Source organism: Trematomus bernacchii, unplaced genomic scaffold (genome assembly GCF_902827165.1).
Source record: "Trematomus bernacchii unplaced genomic scaffold, fTreBer1.1, whole genome shotgun sequence".
NCBI lineage: Eukaryota > Metazoa > Chordata > Actinopteri > Perciformes > Nototheniidae > Trematomus > Trematomus bernacchii.
Window position 1 is genome coordinate 11,688,927 of NW_022987648.1, and position 14,360 is coordinate 11,703,286.

General features: G+C 39.8%; 1 protein-coding gene across 4 annotated transcripts in view; it reads right to left on the reverse strand.

The window, feature by feature from the left end:
- Window positions 1–14,360, reverse strand: part of pard3bb (par-3 family cell polarity regulator beta b) — a 236,063-nt gene that overhangs the window by 60,057 nt on the left and 161,646 nt on the right. For all 4 annotated transcript variants that reach the window (XM_034134298.1, XM_034134299.1, XM_034134297.1 and 1 more), the window contains exon 22: window positions 3,426–3,543. In XM_034134298.1, coding sequence (XP_033990189.1) covers window positions 3,426–3,543 — 118 coding nt within the window. The remainder of the gene's footprint in view (window positions 1–3,425; window positions 3,544–14,360) is intronic.

A 14,360-nucleotide genomic window follows, 5' to 3' on the forward strand; every position in this document is an offset into this window, starting at 1 on the left:
AGATCTGAATTAAAGTGGGCCGGGGATAAGAGTAAACACACTTTGGGGATACAATGACAAAGGCCCTTGCGCTTGAATCACTCAATATTAATATAAGGATTTCATACCACTTGCATCACACAATGAATTTAGAGCAGGGGTTAGGGTTATCATTTATTCAGTTTATTAATAGTAGGTCTAATAAATGTCAGGAAATAGGTGAGGTCTTTAAAGTCTACCTTTGTCTGACAAATAGTCTGAAACCAAAATATATGAATTTCCACATAAGGCATTGAATAGCAAACAAATGCTAGAGCCATGAAAACATATTTGACACATTTATTTGGCTTGATTTAAAGGTTTATTGATTTTTAAAATGTTGTTTAACAACAAAGTTTATGCTGTATTCAAAACAAAAGTGAAAGACTTTGTGTTATATTGATGTAATACTAGATTGCGGTGTAATATTCAACTTGCACTATTTTACTTGTGCATTTGTTTTTATGTCTTAAATAAAAATGTTGTTTCACTGTTAGAGACCGGGACTTTTTTGGACAACCAGTGCTTTGTTGGAGAGACAGAGTTGAAACGTTTGGATGACACACAGCAAATGGTCATGGGCCGGATTCGAACCCTGGTCCGTTCCGGTACATCGGCCAGCTCTACCAATTGAGCTATATGACGGCCCAGGATTTAAGATGTGTATTGCTTACAACTAAGCTCTAGCTAATGTGCATATTATGATACAAATGAAATTCAAAAATCGAGCTGGCTACATCTGGTGAAAAAAAGTCAGCTGCAGAGTTTCTAACTGAAACCACATGATGGGTTCACAATAAAAACGGCTTGGCACCTGTCTACATTATTGAACTGTTAAATCTGAGATCCTCTGCAGTAATCTATTCCACAGTCAAGGCTAAAGACCGAGGGGGGGGCAGGCCTTGTCCGTTGGGGCCTTTATGCCCTGGAACATACTTTAACAGCTCAACATCAAACAACTCATTTCATTTAATGATCTAGGTCACACAAAACTCGAAGGCGCTCTATGTAAGAGCATTCTTTAGATGGATGCTAATGAGTACTGTATGAAATCATGCTGACTCAACCTGTTTACACAACATGTTCTCGTTACTAAGAATATCCCTAATCGAATTCATGCATTAACTTAGTTATGGCATTTAGAACATGACTTCTTAATATGTGAATTCCTGAAGGCAGAACTGGCTTCTACTGTACCCACAATGTATTTCTCTTATGCAACGCTGACTTTTGGCCCAGCGTATTGCAGCTTCTCTTAGTAATGCACATTAGGGCAACACACACATGATGACTGGTTCTTACAGGGCCCTTCCTTAGAATGTAGAACCTCGGAGCTGATTGCTGCCAATGTGTAGCCAAAGCACACACATGATATGGTTTGTATTTCATGACAAGGACATAATGCAGTGGTAAAACTTTGATGTCCTGTGATAAATAAACTAGTTTGGTGAAGCGGATTCATTTTAGGTCGACTGTGAAGACTAATTTCAGACGCTCACAGAGATTTTGTCTCAAAAAGCCACGGGGGATTAAATGTCAGTGTGACAGGAAGGTGAAATCCAGGAAGCACCTGGCGTTCGCAGTAATAAAATTGGTTTTAAAGTAAGAGACCGAGCACTGTGTGTGTCCTGAAAAAAAAACTGTACTCAACGATACCTGAGAGGACTGATTAAAGTGTGTTTTTGTTAACTGGATTTGTCCAAATAAGGAGCTTTAAGTCGCGTGCACTGCTTTGTATCCATGCAGGGATTTATTTCAACTGACAATAACTCCAGTGTTTCCCATACATTGATTTATTTGTGGCGGGCCGCCACAATTAAATATCGTCCGCCACAAATGGATCTCATGGATCTTTTATTTATTTTCTTTATTTTGGTGGCCTAATGGATAGTGAGGTGGGCTGATGATCGGAAGGTTGCGAGTTCAAATCCCGCCTGGAACACCACTACTAGTGTGCCCTTGAGTAAGGCACTTAGCCCTCAGTTACTCCAGGGAGAATGTCCCTGTAATTGGTCATTGTAAGTCGCTTTGGAATAAGGCGTCTGCTAAATGCCTAAATTGTAAATTATATTTTTGGGAGAATAAACCCCACAGATCCTCAACTCCGGTGTGTCTCACTCATTAACAACGCAACACAGAGTAACAAAAACATTGTCCGCTAGCCATGAACTCGCATGTATTTTCTTATTTGAGGGGGGGGGTGGATGCGTGGGCCACCCGAATAGGTTAAGGGGCCTTTGGCTTTTCTTGCCGGGGGGGGATTCAAATAGAATCAAATTCTGTGGGAAACTCTGGTAACTCAGTGTACATTGTCCATTATGTCAATTCTCGGACACAGGCGTTTCACAAACAATCAAAGAGTGCAATATAAATAAAACAGTGTCTGAAAAAGTCAACACATGATTTTTTCAGAGCGTTTTAAACCCAGGTATACATCACTAGCCCGATGCTAAGCTGTTAACATTTGACAGGTTTGCTATGCACCTGCTATAATAACAATGTACCCATAAAACATGTTTAGTGGCTTAAAGAAACATACTGTTAACGGTAGCATGATATATGGTAACCGAGAGCCATGAAATGAATATGTTTCTGATGACAAGATAGAGCCAAGAAAACTAAAACGGAATGATTATAAAATGTAAACTAATATACAGACATTTAAACTGACAGTAGAGATATTACAATGGACGGTAAACTGAGTCAAGGCAGGTGACCTATTGTTGGTGCAACGTAATTAATGTATCGGTTATTATGGAAGCCTTTTTTTTCTCCTCAGTTCCATCAACGCCTACAGGAAACATCACGTCAAAGAGCAGCTTGAGACTGAGAGCAAACGTTGATCACAATCAAATAAAACAGTGATCCTTATAATGGATAATTGGGAATAAGAAGGGAATTCTTGGTACACATTTACACTAATTACCTTATGGGAAGACAACCTGATGATGGACAGACTGAGGAAAGCTTGAACAAATGTCAGATTTAGAATAGAATAGAATCGGAGGGATAAACCCCTCTTTACTGGTCACACATGCAGAGCACACAGCACACAGTGAAATGTGGCCTCTGCATTTAACCCATCCTAGTACCAGGAGTCTAGAACTAGGAGCAGTGGGCAGCTATTGTACAGTGCCCAGGGAGCAATGGGAGTGGGGGAGTTGTCCGGTGCCTTGCTCAAGGGCACCACGGCAGGGCAGAGGAGGTGAACTGGGACCTCTCCAAGTAGAAGTCCACACTCCATATTTAGGTCTGTTCGGGGACTTGAACCAGCGACCCTACGGCTCACAGTCCAAGCCCCTACTGACTGAGACACTGCCGGAGAGATGATGAGGCTGGCTGTTCACATGACTTGCATGTGTGTGTGTGAGTGTATGTCTGTGTTTGTGTGTGTGTGAGTTCCTCACCCTGTGTACTTCGTTCTCATGTCCTCTGCGTCGTGGGTCTGGTTCTTCATACGGCGGCACACTTCCTTCTCTCCTCGCCTGCTGGTACTCTCTTCTTAGCTGCTGGATCCTGTCCACACTAACAAACACACATAAGAAAAGAAAAACAACACGGTTAATTAAGCTTTTACACCTCTTAAGTGAATTTGGAGAAAGAGAAATATAAGAACCCACAGGTAGAGTAGAAGAATTAATCAAATGTAAATAGCAATCCAGATTTTGGCTTCCTACAATTAAATGAACAAGAACGTTTATGATATTCCTGTTTAGAAGTTGTGCTCTGCTTTTAGTAGACTTTATAAGTATTCTTATTTCAACAGTCAACAAACAAAAAGACAAAACAAAATTAAAAAGTGAACCTTTAGTGTCACTGTGGGAAGTTACATCTGGATCCCGACAGAAGCTTTCCTGATGATGAAACAACCAATAGAAGCCATCTTTATTCAAATAATAATTCTACCTGAATCAGCCTGCAGAAATCAAATGAATCACACTCACTTGTGTATGTGCATGCAAACACACTACACACTCACAACAAGATCGATCTCTTGATCATTCCGACTGCCTTCATCTATAACTTAGTATTCATCTTTCTCTTGCAAAAGGCAACAAAACAAAAATATCAATCATATGAATATTCTTTCTCTCTGTCAACAGATAACATATACAGCAAATCAACACTGACCCCTGGGCACCCTTGTGAGTCATGCACATACACACATATCCACACATAATGGAATTATGGAAAGTCAGATAATAAACATGTCCATTAGAGTTGATGGAAGGACACAAAATGCATTGATTCAACATTTATGAAAAGTCAGAAAAAGTACTTTCTGTCTCCATAAAGTCTGTGAACCACACTGTGCCTTCTGAGAGTGTTGCATTGCCACAACTCAGCATGTGACTCGTAATGCAATTTGCTGCCATTCATTACTGTAAAACTAAGTCTAACTGTAGACATGGGACAGAATTACTGTGTTTCACACTTTGGAGGGAAACCCTGCTGCTGTGGAGAGAGGTTAGTAGATCATGGAATAAAGTTTGGGATATTCCATTCCTAACTGGGGTCTTGTTTTAGGCTACAATCCCTCAGGTATACGCAAAAAAGAGGTCTTATTAGCAGCATTGTTAATGTACGCACAGCCAATACATAACAGAAAACAATCCACACTGACTGTATGTGCATGTATATATTTCAGGTAAGAAACAGATATATTCCACAGTCATAATGGAGTGGGGCAGCACACTTGCGATTATTTCACTGATATTGCAACGTAGATATATGTCCCAATGTTGGAGGGATTGATAATGTGTGCATCATAATTGTCATTATCATTAACAAATATATTAAAATGATAATGGTGTAATTTTTAAGAAAGATCTTTACCAAACAAATGTGTTTTGTCAAGTCTGTACAATGTGATTTAATTTGCAGGGATATTGCTGCAGCTCCACAATACTTTATTCAAAATGGTATATTAACTCATAATTAGCCTCTCAAATGTATTGTGCTTCCTGCAATTTGAATATTGCACTAGTCCATATTGCGATTTCAATCAAATGTGTGTGATTATAAAGGCTTTGCAACATGCTAGAAGAAAATGCATTACATAGCTAGCATATTAGCATGCAAACTTGTATTGTTTCATTTTTTGGGGAGTATCCCAGAAAACAACCTGCCATATTGTTAAATATTATTTTGGAACAATAAACCCTGCATTCAATGCAGTTATCATTTAAAAAAAAAAAACAGGTTTAAAATTCAATATCACCCTTTTTCTTCACCCTCTCACTTATTTTGCTCTCACCTCTTCATTCCCCTTCCTCTCTTTGAACCTATGAACCCAGAGAGGTGTGTGAATGACTATAATATAATAGTGACCATATGCGTCGGGCAAGTAACAAAGCGAATGGTATCCTAGCAATGATCCGCAGATCATACACTCATTTGGACTCTGACGTAGTACGTAGTTTATACATCTCTCTTGTACGGCCACTCCTCGAGTATGGGAATGTCGCTTGGTCCCCCATGTACAAAAAGGATGCTGAACTCATCGAGAAAATACAGAGAAGGGCAACGAAGCTGGTTCCAGAACTAAAGGACCTACCATATCAAGAACGACTGCAAAGTCTTAAGATCCCGAGTATGTATTATAGAAGGGCGATATGATCGAAGTTTTCAAATATCTCCACAACATCTACAAAACATCATGCCCACTACAACGGGATTATAACACCAGGACTCGTGGACACTGCCTCAAGTTGAAGAAACAGTACTCAAGACTGGCTATCCGCCGCAACTTTTTCAGCCTGCGTGTGGTTGACTTGTGGAATGATCTGCCAGAAAGCGTTGTCACATCCAAGACGGTTAACTGTCTCAAGTCCTGCCTCGACCATTACTGGTCCAACATCACCTTCACTTTGGACTATGTGACTGTTGCCAGCATCCATAGTATATAAAGAACAGTGATCTACTTATTTATGTGTTCATGTTTGAGCGTGTTTGTGCTCAACATACAAGCCTTTAGCACCTGCAACGGCGACAAAACACAACACTCTCTTAACAAATGTTAGATTTAGAGCGAATGTTGGTACTAACTGCACTTAATCACATATTTAAAACACATTTTTCAGCTTGTATTACTACCTTGTTTTTCTATTCCGTTTGTATTTCAGCTTTTTATCGCATAAAGCAATGTCATTTTTTGTTGTTACCGACTTATTTCCTCATCATAGGGAGTATACAGTGCATCCGGAAAGTATTCATACCCCTTCACTTTTTTCACATTTTGTTATGTTACAGCCATATTTCAAAATGGATTAAATTCATTTTTTTTCTCAACATTCGAGATCATAATGACCAAGTGGAAAAAGTTTTAAAATATTTTTTGTAAACGAATTAAAAATAAAACATTCAAATATCACATGTACATAAGTATTCACACCCTTTACTCAATACGTTGTTGAAGCACCTTTGGCAGCAATTACAGCCTCAAGTCTTCTTGAGTATGATGCTACAAGCTTGGCACACCTATCTTTGGGCAGTTTCTCCCATTCTTCTTTGCAAATTGTCTCAAGCTCCATCAGGTTGGATGGGGAGCGTCGGTGCACAGCCATTTTCAGATCTCTCCAGAGATGTTCAATCGGGGTCAAGTCTGGGCTCTGGCTGGGCAACTCAAGGACATTCATAGACTTGTCCTGAAAGCCACTCCTTTGTTATCGTGGCTGTGTGCTTAGGGTCGTTGTCCTGTTTAAAGGTGAACCGAGGTCCAGAGCACTCTGGAGCAGGTTTTCATCAAGGATCTCTCTGTACATTGCTGCATTCATCTTTCCCTTGATCCTGACTAGTCTCCAAGTTCCTGCCGCTGAAAAACATCCCCACAGCATGATGCTGCCACCACCATGCTTCACTGTAGGGATGGTATTGGCCAGGTGATGAGCGGTGCCTTGTTTCCTCCAGACATGATGCTTGGCATTCAGGCCAAAGAGATCAATTTTGGTTTAATCAAACCAGACAATTTGGTTTATCATGGTCTGAGAGTACTCTAGGTGCTCCATGGGGGCTTTCATGTGCCTTTGGCTTCCTTCTGGCCACTCTACCATAAATGCCTGATTGGTGGAGTGCTGCACAGATGGTTGTCCTTCTGGAAGGTTCTCCCATCTCCACAGAGGAACACTGGAGCTCTGTCAGAGTGATCATCAGGTTATTGGTCACCTCTCTGACTAAGGCCCTTCTCCCCCGATGTTCAGTTTGGTTTGGGCAGCAAGCTCTAGGAAGAGCCCTGGTGCTTTCAAACATCTTCCATTTGCAAATGATGGAGACTACTGTGCTCGTTGGGATGATGAATACTTTCCGGATGCACTGTAGTATCCCACAATGTAAAAGGCAGAGAAATACCTTAGGCGAGCTGGCAGCTCATCACAAGAGAATCACAAGGATGGAAATAACCATTCCCATTTATAGGAAATCAATTTACATCCCACATCTTCCCTTTCTTTTTGCCTTCACCTTCTGACCACCCCTTCGTGAATGCATGTGCTCATGGAAAGAAAAATACCAAATACACATTTCTCGCCATGTTCTGCATCATGGGCCAACCTTAACACCTCACAAACCAACATCATGATGAAGTGGTAATCCTCATTAAACTACACTATTGTTGTCGGTGTTTTATGTTTTATGTGGTTTACGTTGGGTTCTCACAAAAAGAATAGTATGATAGTATATGAACACCTCACAATTTACATAACGTTTGAGTACAATATATATATTAATATATATATACTGGGCTAGTTACGTGTTATCGCGTTAATGCATTAATTGATTAAGTCCTACAATTATTTTATCGTCATTAACGCATTTTCTTTTAAATGAAAATTATTATTGTGAAATTCCGTTGCTCACTGGCTCGGACAAACCATGGGTCACAGAGGGGGCCGGATGTTGATTAGTATTGGCTTAGGATGCATACAGATATTATTATTCTATTCCTATGCGATTCTTTGTCCTGCTTTGCTCTTTTCTGAGCTTTCTGCTGTGCTGTTTCATGTTTATGCATCACAGTAGAAATGATTTGTGCCACAAAGAGCTCCAAATGATACACACCTATATCTCTCAGACATATACACACACAAACACACATGCCACCTCACCCTCCATTTTATTGACAGAGGGCCCGGGAGAATATGGTGGTAACATGTACACAACATTCATTTTGTGTCTGCAGACAGCAGGCACACACATAAAACAGACACACACAAGTGCACACGCTCGCACACAAAGGGTACTTTATACGATTTATGACCCGGTATAAAAAGAAAAGGGTGGGCTCAAGAATAAATAAATATGATAAACAAAGCAATAACACAACAGTCACACAAACACATTTATGCAAATAGTTCCACAACCACAGACTAAGAAAGCTATTGATTAGCTTAATAAAAACAAAGCCGTAAAAAAATTAATAAAAAATACTTGTGTTACTTCACTTTTTAACTACCTCTCGGTCATTAAACAGCAACAGGGTAGGTTCCTGTGTTTATAGCCTAAAAGCATTGATCTGTGTTTGTGCGTGATTCAGTAGATGACTCCCTACTGAAAACATTTGCCTTTGTGTTTATTTCCTCAACTACCTACATCTCACATCAGGAACTTTTGTTTCGGATTATTTATATATAAGATTGATCATTTGTATATAAAGCTTACATGTTTCAAAATGATAGCACAATCTCTCTCTCTCTCTCTCTCTCTCTCTCTCTCTCTCAAAATAATATGTCCTCACAGAACAGGTTGTCTCTCAAAATGTGGTCCTCACAAATATAGCAAGACATGTACACTCAAACACGCAACAGAAGGGAGATCAATCTCCTGCTCTTGCTCTGCCACACCAATAATAATTCCATAAATGTTTAAAATCAGAATCATATCCCAGCATAGCTGTTAATAATGCTGCTATTAATAATTAAGACTTCTGTTCCATTAATACAAATGTGTGATATGCTCCAAAATATATCAATGTCCACAGCAAAGAAATATGTTTCTGTAATAAAGTTCATAAATATTTACCCTGGTACCTCAGCTTGGTTTTGGAAGGTGCAATTGAAGCAAAAACCCTTTTTTGTATTGTGACGTGATCATAGGTCATGTATATTAAACATGAATTATTAATGACTAGATCTGTCAAAGCCTGTGCAAACACAATCCATTTAGGGAACATACACTATGCATAGGTATAAATACTTGGAAAGGTGCTTTATTTATTTACACTCTAATGCCCACATTAAGTGTAAATACCTTGGAAAGGCATTACCAGCTGGGCTCACTTTAAGCTAGACTTAATAACCATATAAATAATTCAAGTAAACATGCCGTGGAAAATATATTGCCATCACAGTGCTGGTAAAGGAAAACAGCAATGTTGTAATGTCCACCTGATCAGTTGTTAGTTTTCTACTTCCATCAGAACAAATACAATGGATGCATTGCATACTAAGAAAGACAGAGATGAATACATGGATACAATACAATAAGAGTAAGACTAAGAAAGAGAGGAAGGACAGGCATGGTTTTTTTGTGTGCTTTCTAACAGATGACTTTGAGCTGAAATATTTCATAAATCTGACAAAATGGCCAACGCTCTGACACACACACACACACACACACACACACACACACACACACACACACACACACACACACACACACACACACACACACACACACACACACACACACACACACACACACACACACACACACACACACACACACACACACACACACACACACACACACACACACACACACACACACACACACACACACACACACACACACACACACACACACACACACACACACAGGTGATGTATAGTGTACTCTTAGATGTGGTGCAGGGGGAATATAAGGCTTTAACTTAACTTTTATATGTCATTCAGACTCAGCTTGGTCTGATTTATCACATGTTGGCAAATGCAAGTGTGTGAGAGTGTGGAGAAAAACGAGAAGCTACGCAAGAAACAAAAAACTAATATTGAAAAACCTGTGGAAATAATTTGTGTTTGATGGCATTGACTGGCATTTCTTTCATGGAGTGTGACAACTTAGTCTCACAGGGAGTATAAGTGTTCTTCCAAATATTACAATATGCATGTGAGAGAGTGTCAGTTGTATATTATTGCAAGGAACAAAAACAATAAAAGGGTACAAATGCTCCCCATTTGCAGGGCTGTTGACCTTCTGAAAAAATATGAGGCAGTAGTAATAGTAGGATTTCCTTTTATCAGCACCGGCTAATAGTAATGATAGCCATTTGGAAAAATCAATATAGCTTCAAAACATAAACCCCAATTGATTTAAAAGCTTTAAAGACGGTACACACTGTATATGAATAGAAAGAGAGCATTTGCATCCTGCTGATATTAATCAATACAGCACAGAATGGTGCTTTAGAAATGTCAGTTACAGATGAATGTCTTAACCTTTTCAATGCAACAACCACTCTGTACGAGATTGAAAAAGGAAATAACCTTAAAACATTTGTAAACAACAAACATATAGCAATAAATATATTAGTTATACAACATAACGTAATTCAACTAAACAAAACATGAAATTGCTACACAGCGCAAATAATTTGTATGTATTTAAGCATTTTGAAATCGTAAATGAGCAATTAAAAAATGATAGTTCGATTCTTATGCATGAAATAAAAAATGCCCATGAGCGTAAAGTGGGTGGGCTGATGGCCCCTATGCCCCCCTGTGCTCTGACCAGTGGCGAGCCGTCAGGGCCCTCTCTGAGGGCCTAAGATATTCTAAAAAATAATATTTGAAAAAATAACAAAAACATTTTATTTTGTTATATTTTTCATTAGTTTTACCAAAATAACTTGATTTAATTGTATTTAAAATAACATTTCCAAAGAAATAAATCCTTCGAATCTGCCTGTTCAGTTTCTGTTTGAATGTGAAGGGTTAAATGAAAGAAGCTCATCTCTGCGAGTTACTGTGAAGACAGGAGCTGATTGGTGGTCCTGCTGTAAATTCACAGAGGGCTCAGCTATAGTAACTCAACGAGAGAGTAATGTCAAATGACAGTACAATTGACCAATCATATCTTCCCTCTAAATTGGTGGGCTTTATTTTCGCGGACTTTATGACAAGTTCCCGCCCGCTGTGAGGTTTATACATGTGTATAAAGTGGTGCAGTGACGCGTCCTAAAACCCGGAAGTAAAGCTGCACATGGGTTCCCTCGACACAAAAGCAATGGGATTTCTCCAGAGGGTTTTGGAAAATAGCTGGAAATCAGGTCTGTGGAAAACTAACCTGTTAGATAAATGCACGTTTTGTTCAGCCGGATAATATCCACATGTCTACCCTACTTTTATAATTTTCGAATCAAAAATCTAATCGATAGATTTATGATCGATAGATTTATGATTAGCATAAGTTCGTTCATGATGGCTCATTTCAGTGATAGTGATGACATCGTTGCGAAATTATTAACCGAGTCATTTTCAAGATTGAGTTACAATGATAAACTGTGTGGCAAAGGATCAGCTGCATGACCCCGCCATCAAGTGCTTCATCCAGAAGGACAGGAGGATGGACTTTGTGTTTAAGTGATTTGATCATCAAATGTAGGCCTAAGTCATTTTCAATGTGGGCCGCCGTGCCGACTTAATTCATTTGTAATTGTTACTTGGCTGTGGGTGCCCTGTCATGATAGGTGTTTATATAAATGGTGTTGTTTTGTGTGGTAGAGGGTCGCTGTCATTGATGCGTTTTGCACCCCGCGCCGCTGTTTTGATATTCCGCTGAAGTATACGCTGTGACGTAATAACTCTTCTTTTTTTTCGAGGGAAGGGGGGGGCCAGAGGGCCTAGGTATAAAAGTCACGGCTCGCCACTGGCTCTGACCATGCCCATTTTTTTAATTAAGACTTTTTTGAAATCTCAACTACTCAATCAAAACGTTTTGAAACTGCGTTTTGCACAGTTGCGACATTACGAAAGTCACAAAAAAATTGGTCTGCAGACAAATAAAAAACAGACATATTTCACTTGTTTTTGTAGTTCCCGCTAGAGTAGATGTCTCCAGGTTTACATTTTGTCATGACAAAACACACTGATTAAGTCTCGAAAACAATACCAACGTCCCTGTCCATTCGACAATGCCAATTATTGTGTTATTTTTACGGTTGGTATCATCTCTTGGCATGACAATAACTGAGCAGAGGAAATTGAGTTTAATATTGACTGATGGTGACAAGAGGGAGTTGTAGTCTTTTTTTTCTTTCCGCACGTACACAAATGTGCGCTGGTTTGTGTGTTCTCCCCGGTGTCTAGTTGTGGTGTGGAGGATCGTTAGCAGCCGTGTCTTACAAGGATTAGGTGGATCACAACAGCGGACTCAGGTCAATGCATTATCTCTCCGCCTGCCTGTATCTAGTATCTTACTCGGCTCTCACACACATACACGATCACAGGATTACTTGCAAGTCACACAAACAACTTAATCAATGTGAGTTATTTTCTGTCAAGTGTTGACGTGGATATTGGCTTTTACCTATATTATGTGTTGACATTTCCTTACACGTTTTCCTTCACTGTGACTCATTTAGTGCGGATAATATTCACAGTTCTGTCCATTTTCCATTCATCCTCTTACCCGCTCGCTAGCCTTCCCTCCACAGTTTATGCAGGTAATCATCTTTGCCGTCATTTCCATCCATACTTTGATACCATCCATCTATCCTTCCCTCCCACTCCATCCTAATCTCTTCATCATCTGCTCGTCTCCATCCCCTCTGCCCTGCCTCCCTCCATATCTCCCTCCCTCCTCATCTTCCTCCTCCTAATCTCCCAAGCTTTTGCAAGGCTCTAATTAGCTGACATCTCCGCTAATGAAGTCTGACAACAAAAGATCACCAAAGCTTGGCAGGTGGGTCGGGGGGAAGGAAAGAGGAAAAGGGGGCAAGACTAGAGAGAGAGTTTGAAAGAAAATGTAACAGTGAGATTGTGTATGTGCTGTCAGGATGCTCCGTTGCCTCTACAGGCTAACAGGAAGTGACACGTGTTTTTGAAGACGCAGCTGACAGGATATGACACTGCTCCTTGCACGGCGCCATCAAAGCACGGGGAGTAATTAGCGCTCTATTGACTGCCATGACATCAATCAGACTAGCTGTCTAAATGTGGCCGTGTGCTAGAGACACTCGCAGAGGCAGAAGAGGATGGCATTTTATCCCCATGATAGTCAGTGTGTGTGTGTGTGTATTGCACGGGTTGAAATTGTCTTGCATAACATTATTTAGACAAGCCCTCTGTGTGTGTGTGAGAGACAGAGCGAGGCAAAGCTACAGGTGGTAAACTGGCTGGCATAAATTAATGTAGGCAGGCTGTCTGGCTCAACATTCCCCTTTGACTCTAGTAGCCATGTGTGTGTGACTGGAGGCCAATGTGTGTAATGCTTCTGCCAACCACAATGGCAGTTGATGGAATCTCTCTAAAGCTGGATTCATACCTGACAAAAGGGGTGAACAGATGCCCAATGAGTTACCTGCAGCACAGGTTTTGGATTGTTTAGTGTTGAGTGCTATATTCAACTGGTTGATGGCGCCATAGCAAAACCAGACGATGTACTAAAATGTACATGATTGTGATTTATCCCTATTTAAATGTGTTTACATACAGTGTAATACAAACAAATTAAATATATGCAGTAACGATGGCTTAGCTAGATTAATGCTCATGAAAACTAGAATACAATTACTGTGCTTTTTGTTATGCTAATTACAAGAGAAAGGTTTAAGAGAAAACACATATAGCCATTGATACAGTCCCTATAGTTCATAATAGTCAGTACAAGTCTTCCTAATTAAACAACAAAAGTGGTTGTTTGAAAGGTATTAATATGATGTTTCTTCAGTTGGCAGGACAACATTGTTTGTAAGTACCTTTCTAAACCATTACTTTAAGGATTCACATTAGCAATTTCTGATTCATCTATTGGGGAAGTGCAGACATAAAATAACCTGCTTTTAGTTAAAGCAGTGTTAAAGGGTTAATATTTACCATCTGCCACAGTTAAAACTATTTTTTTTTCCCTTGTAAAAGTGTGAGTTTCATTATGACTGACGACACCTACCGTTGGGAACTTCCACTAAGGGATTTTGAGTACTTTAACAGATGTTTATTTCCCCGTCTGCTTGAGGACAGGTTTTTTCACCGCGTCACTGTCACAACCGTACAATAGTCAGTCATGAAAACGACCTGTTGTGTAGTTGAGATCAATGTAAAGGTAAGGTTTGAAGACTGGCGCTGTTCGAGCAAGGGCGAGGTAGGAATCAGGGAAGGGCACTTTGGGCCCTTCTATTTCATACAGCTGGA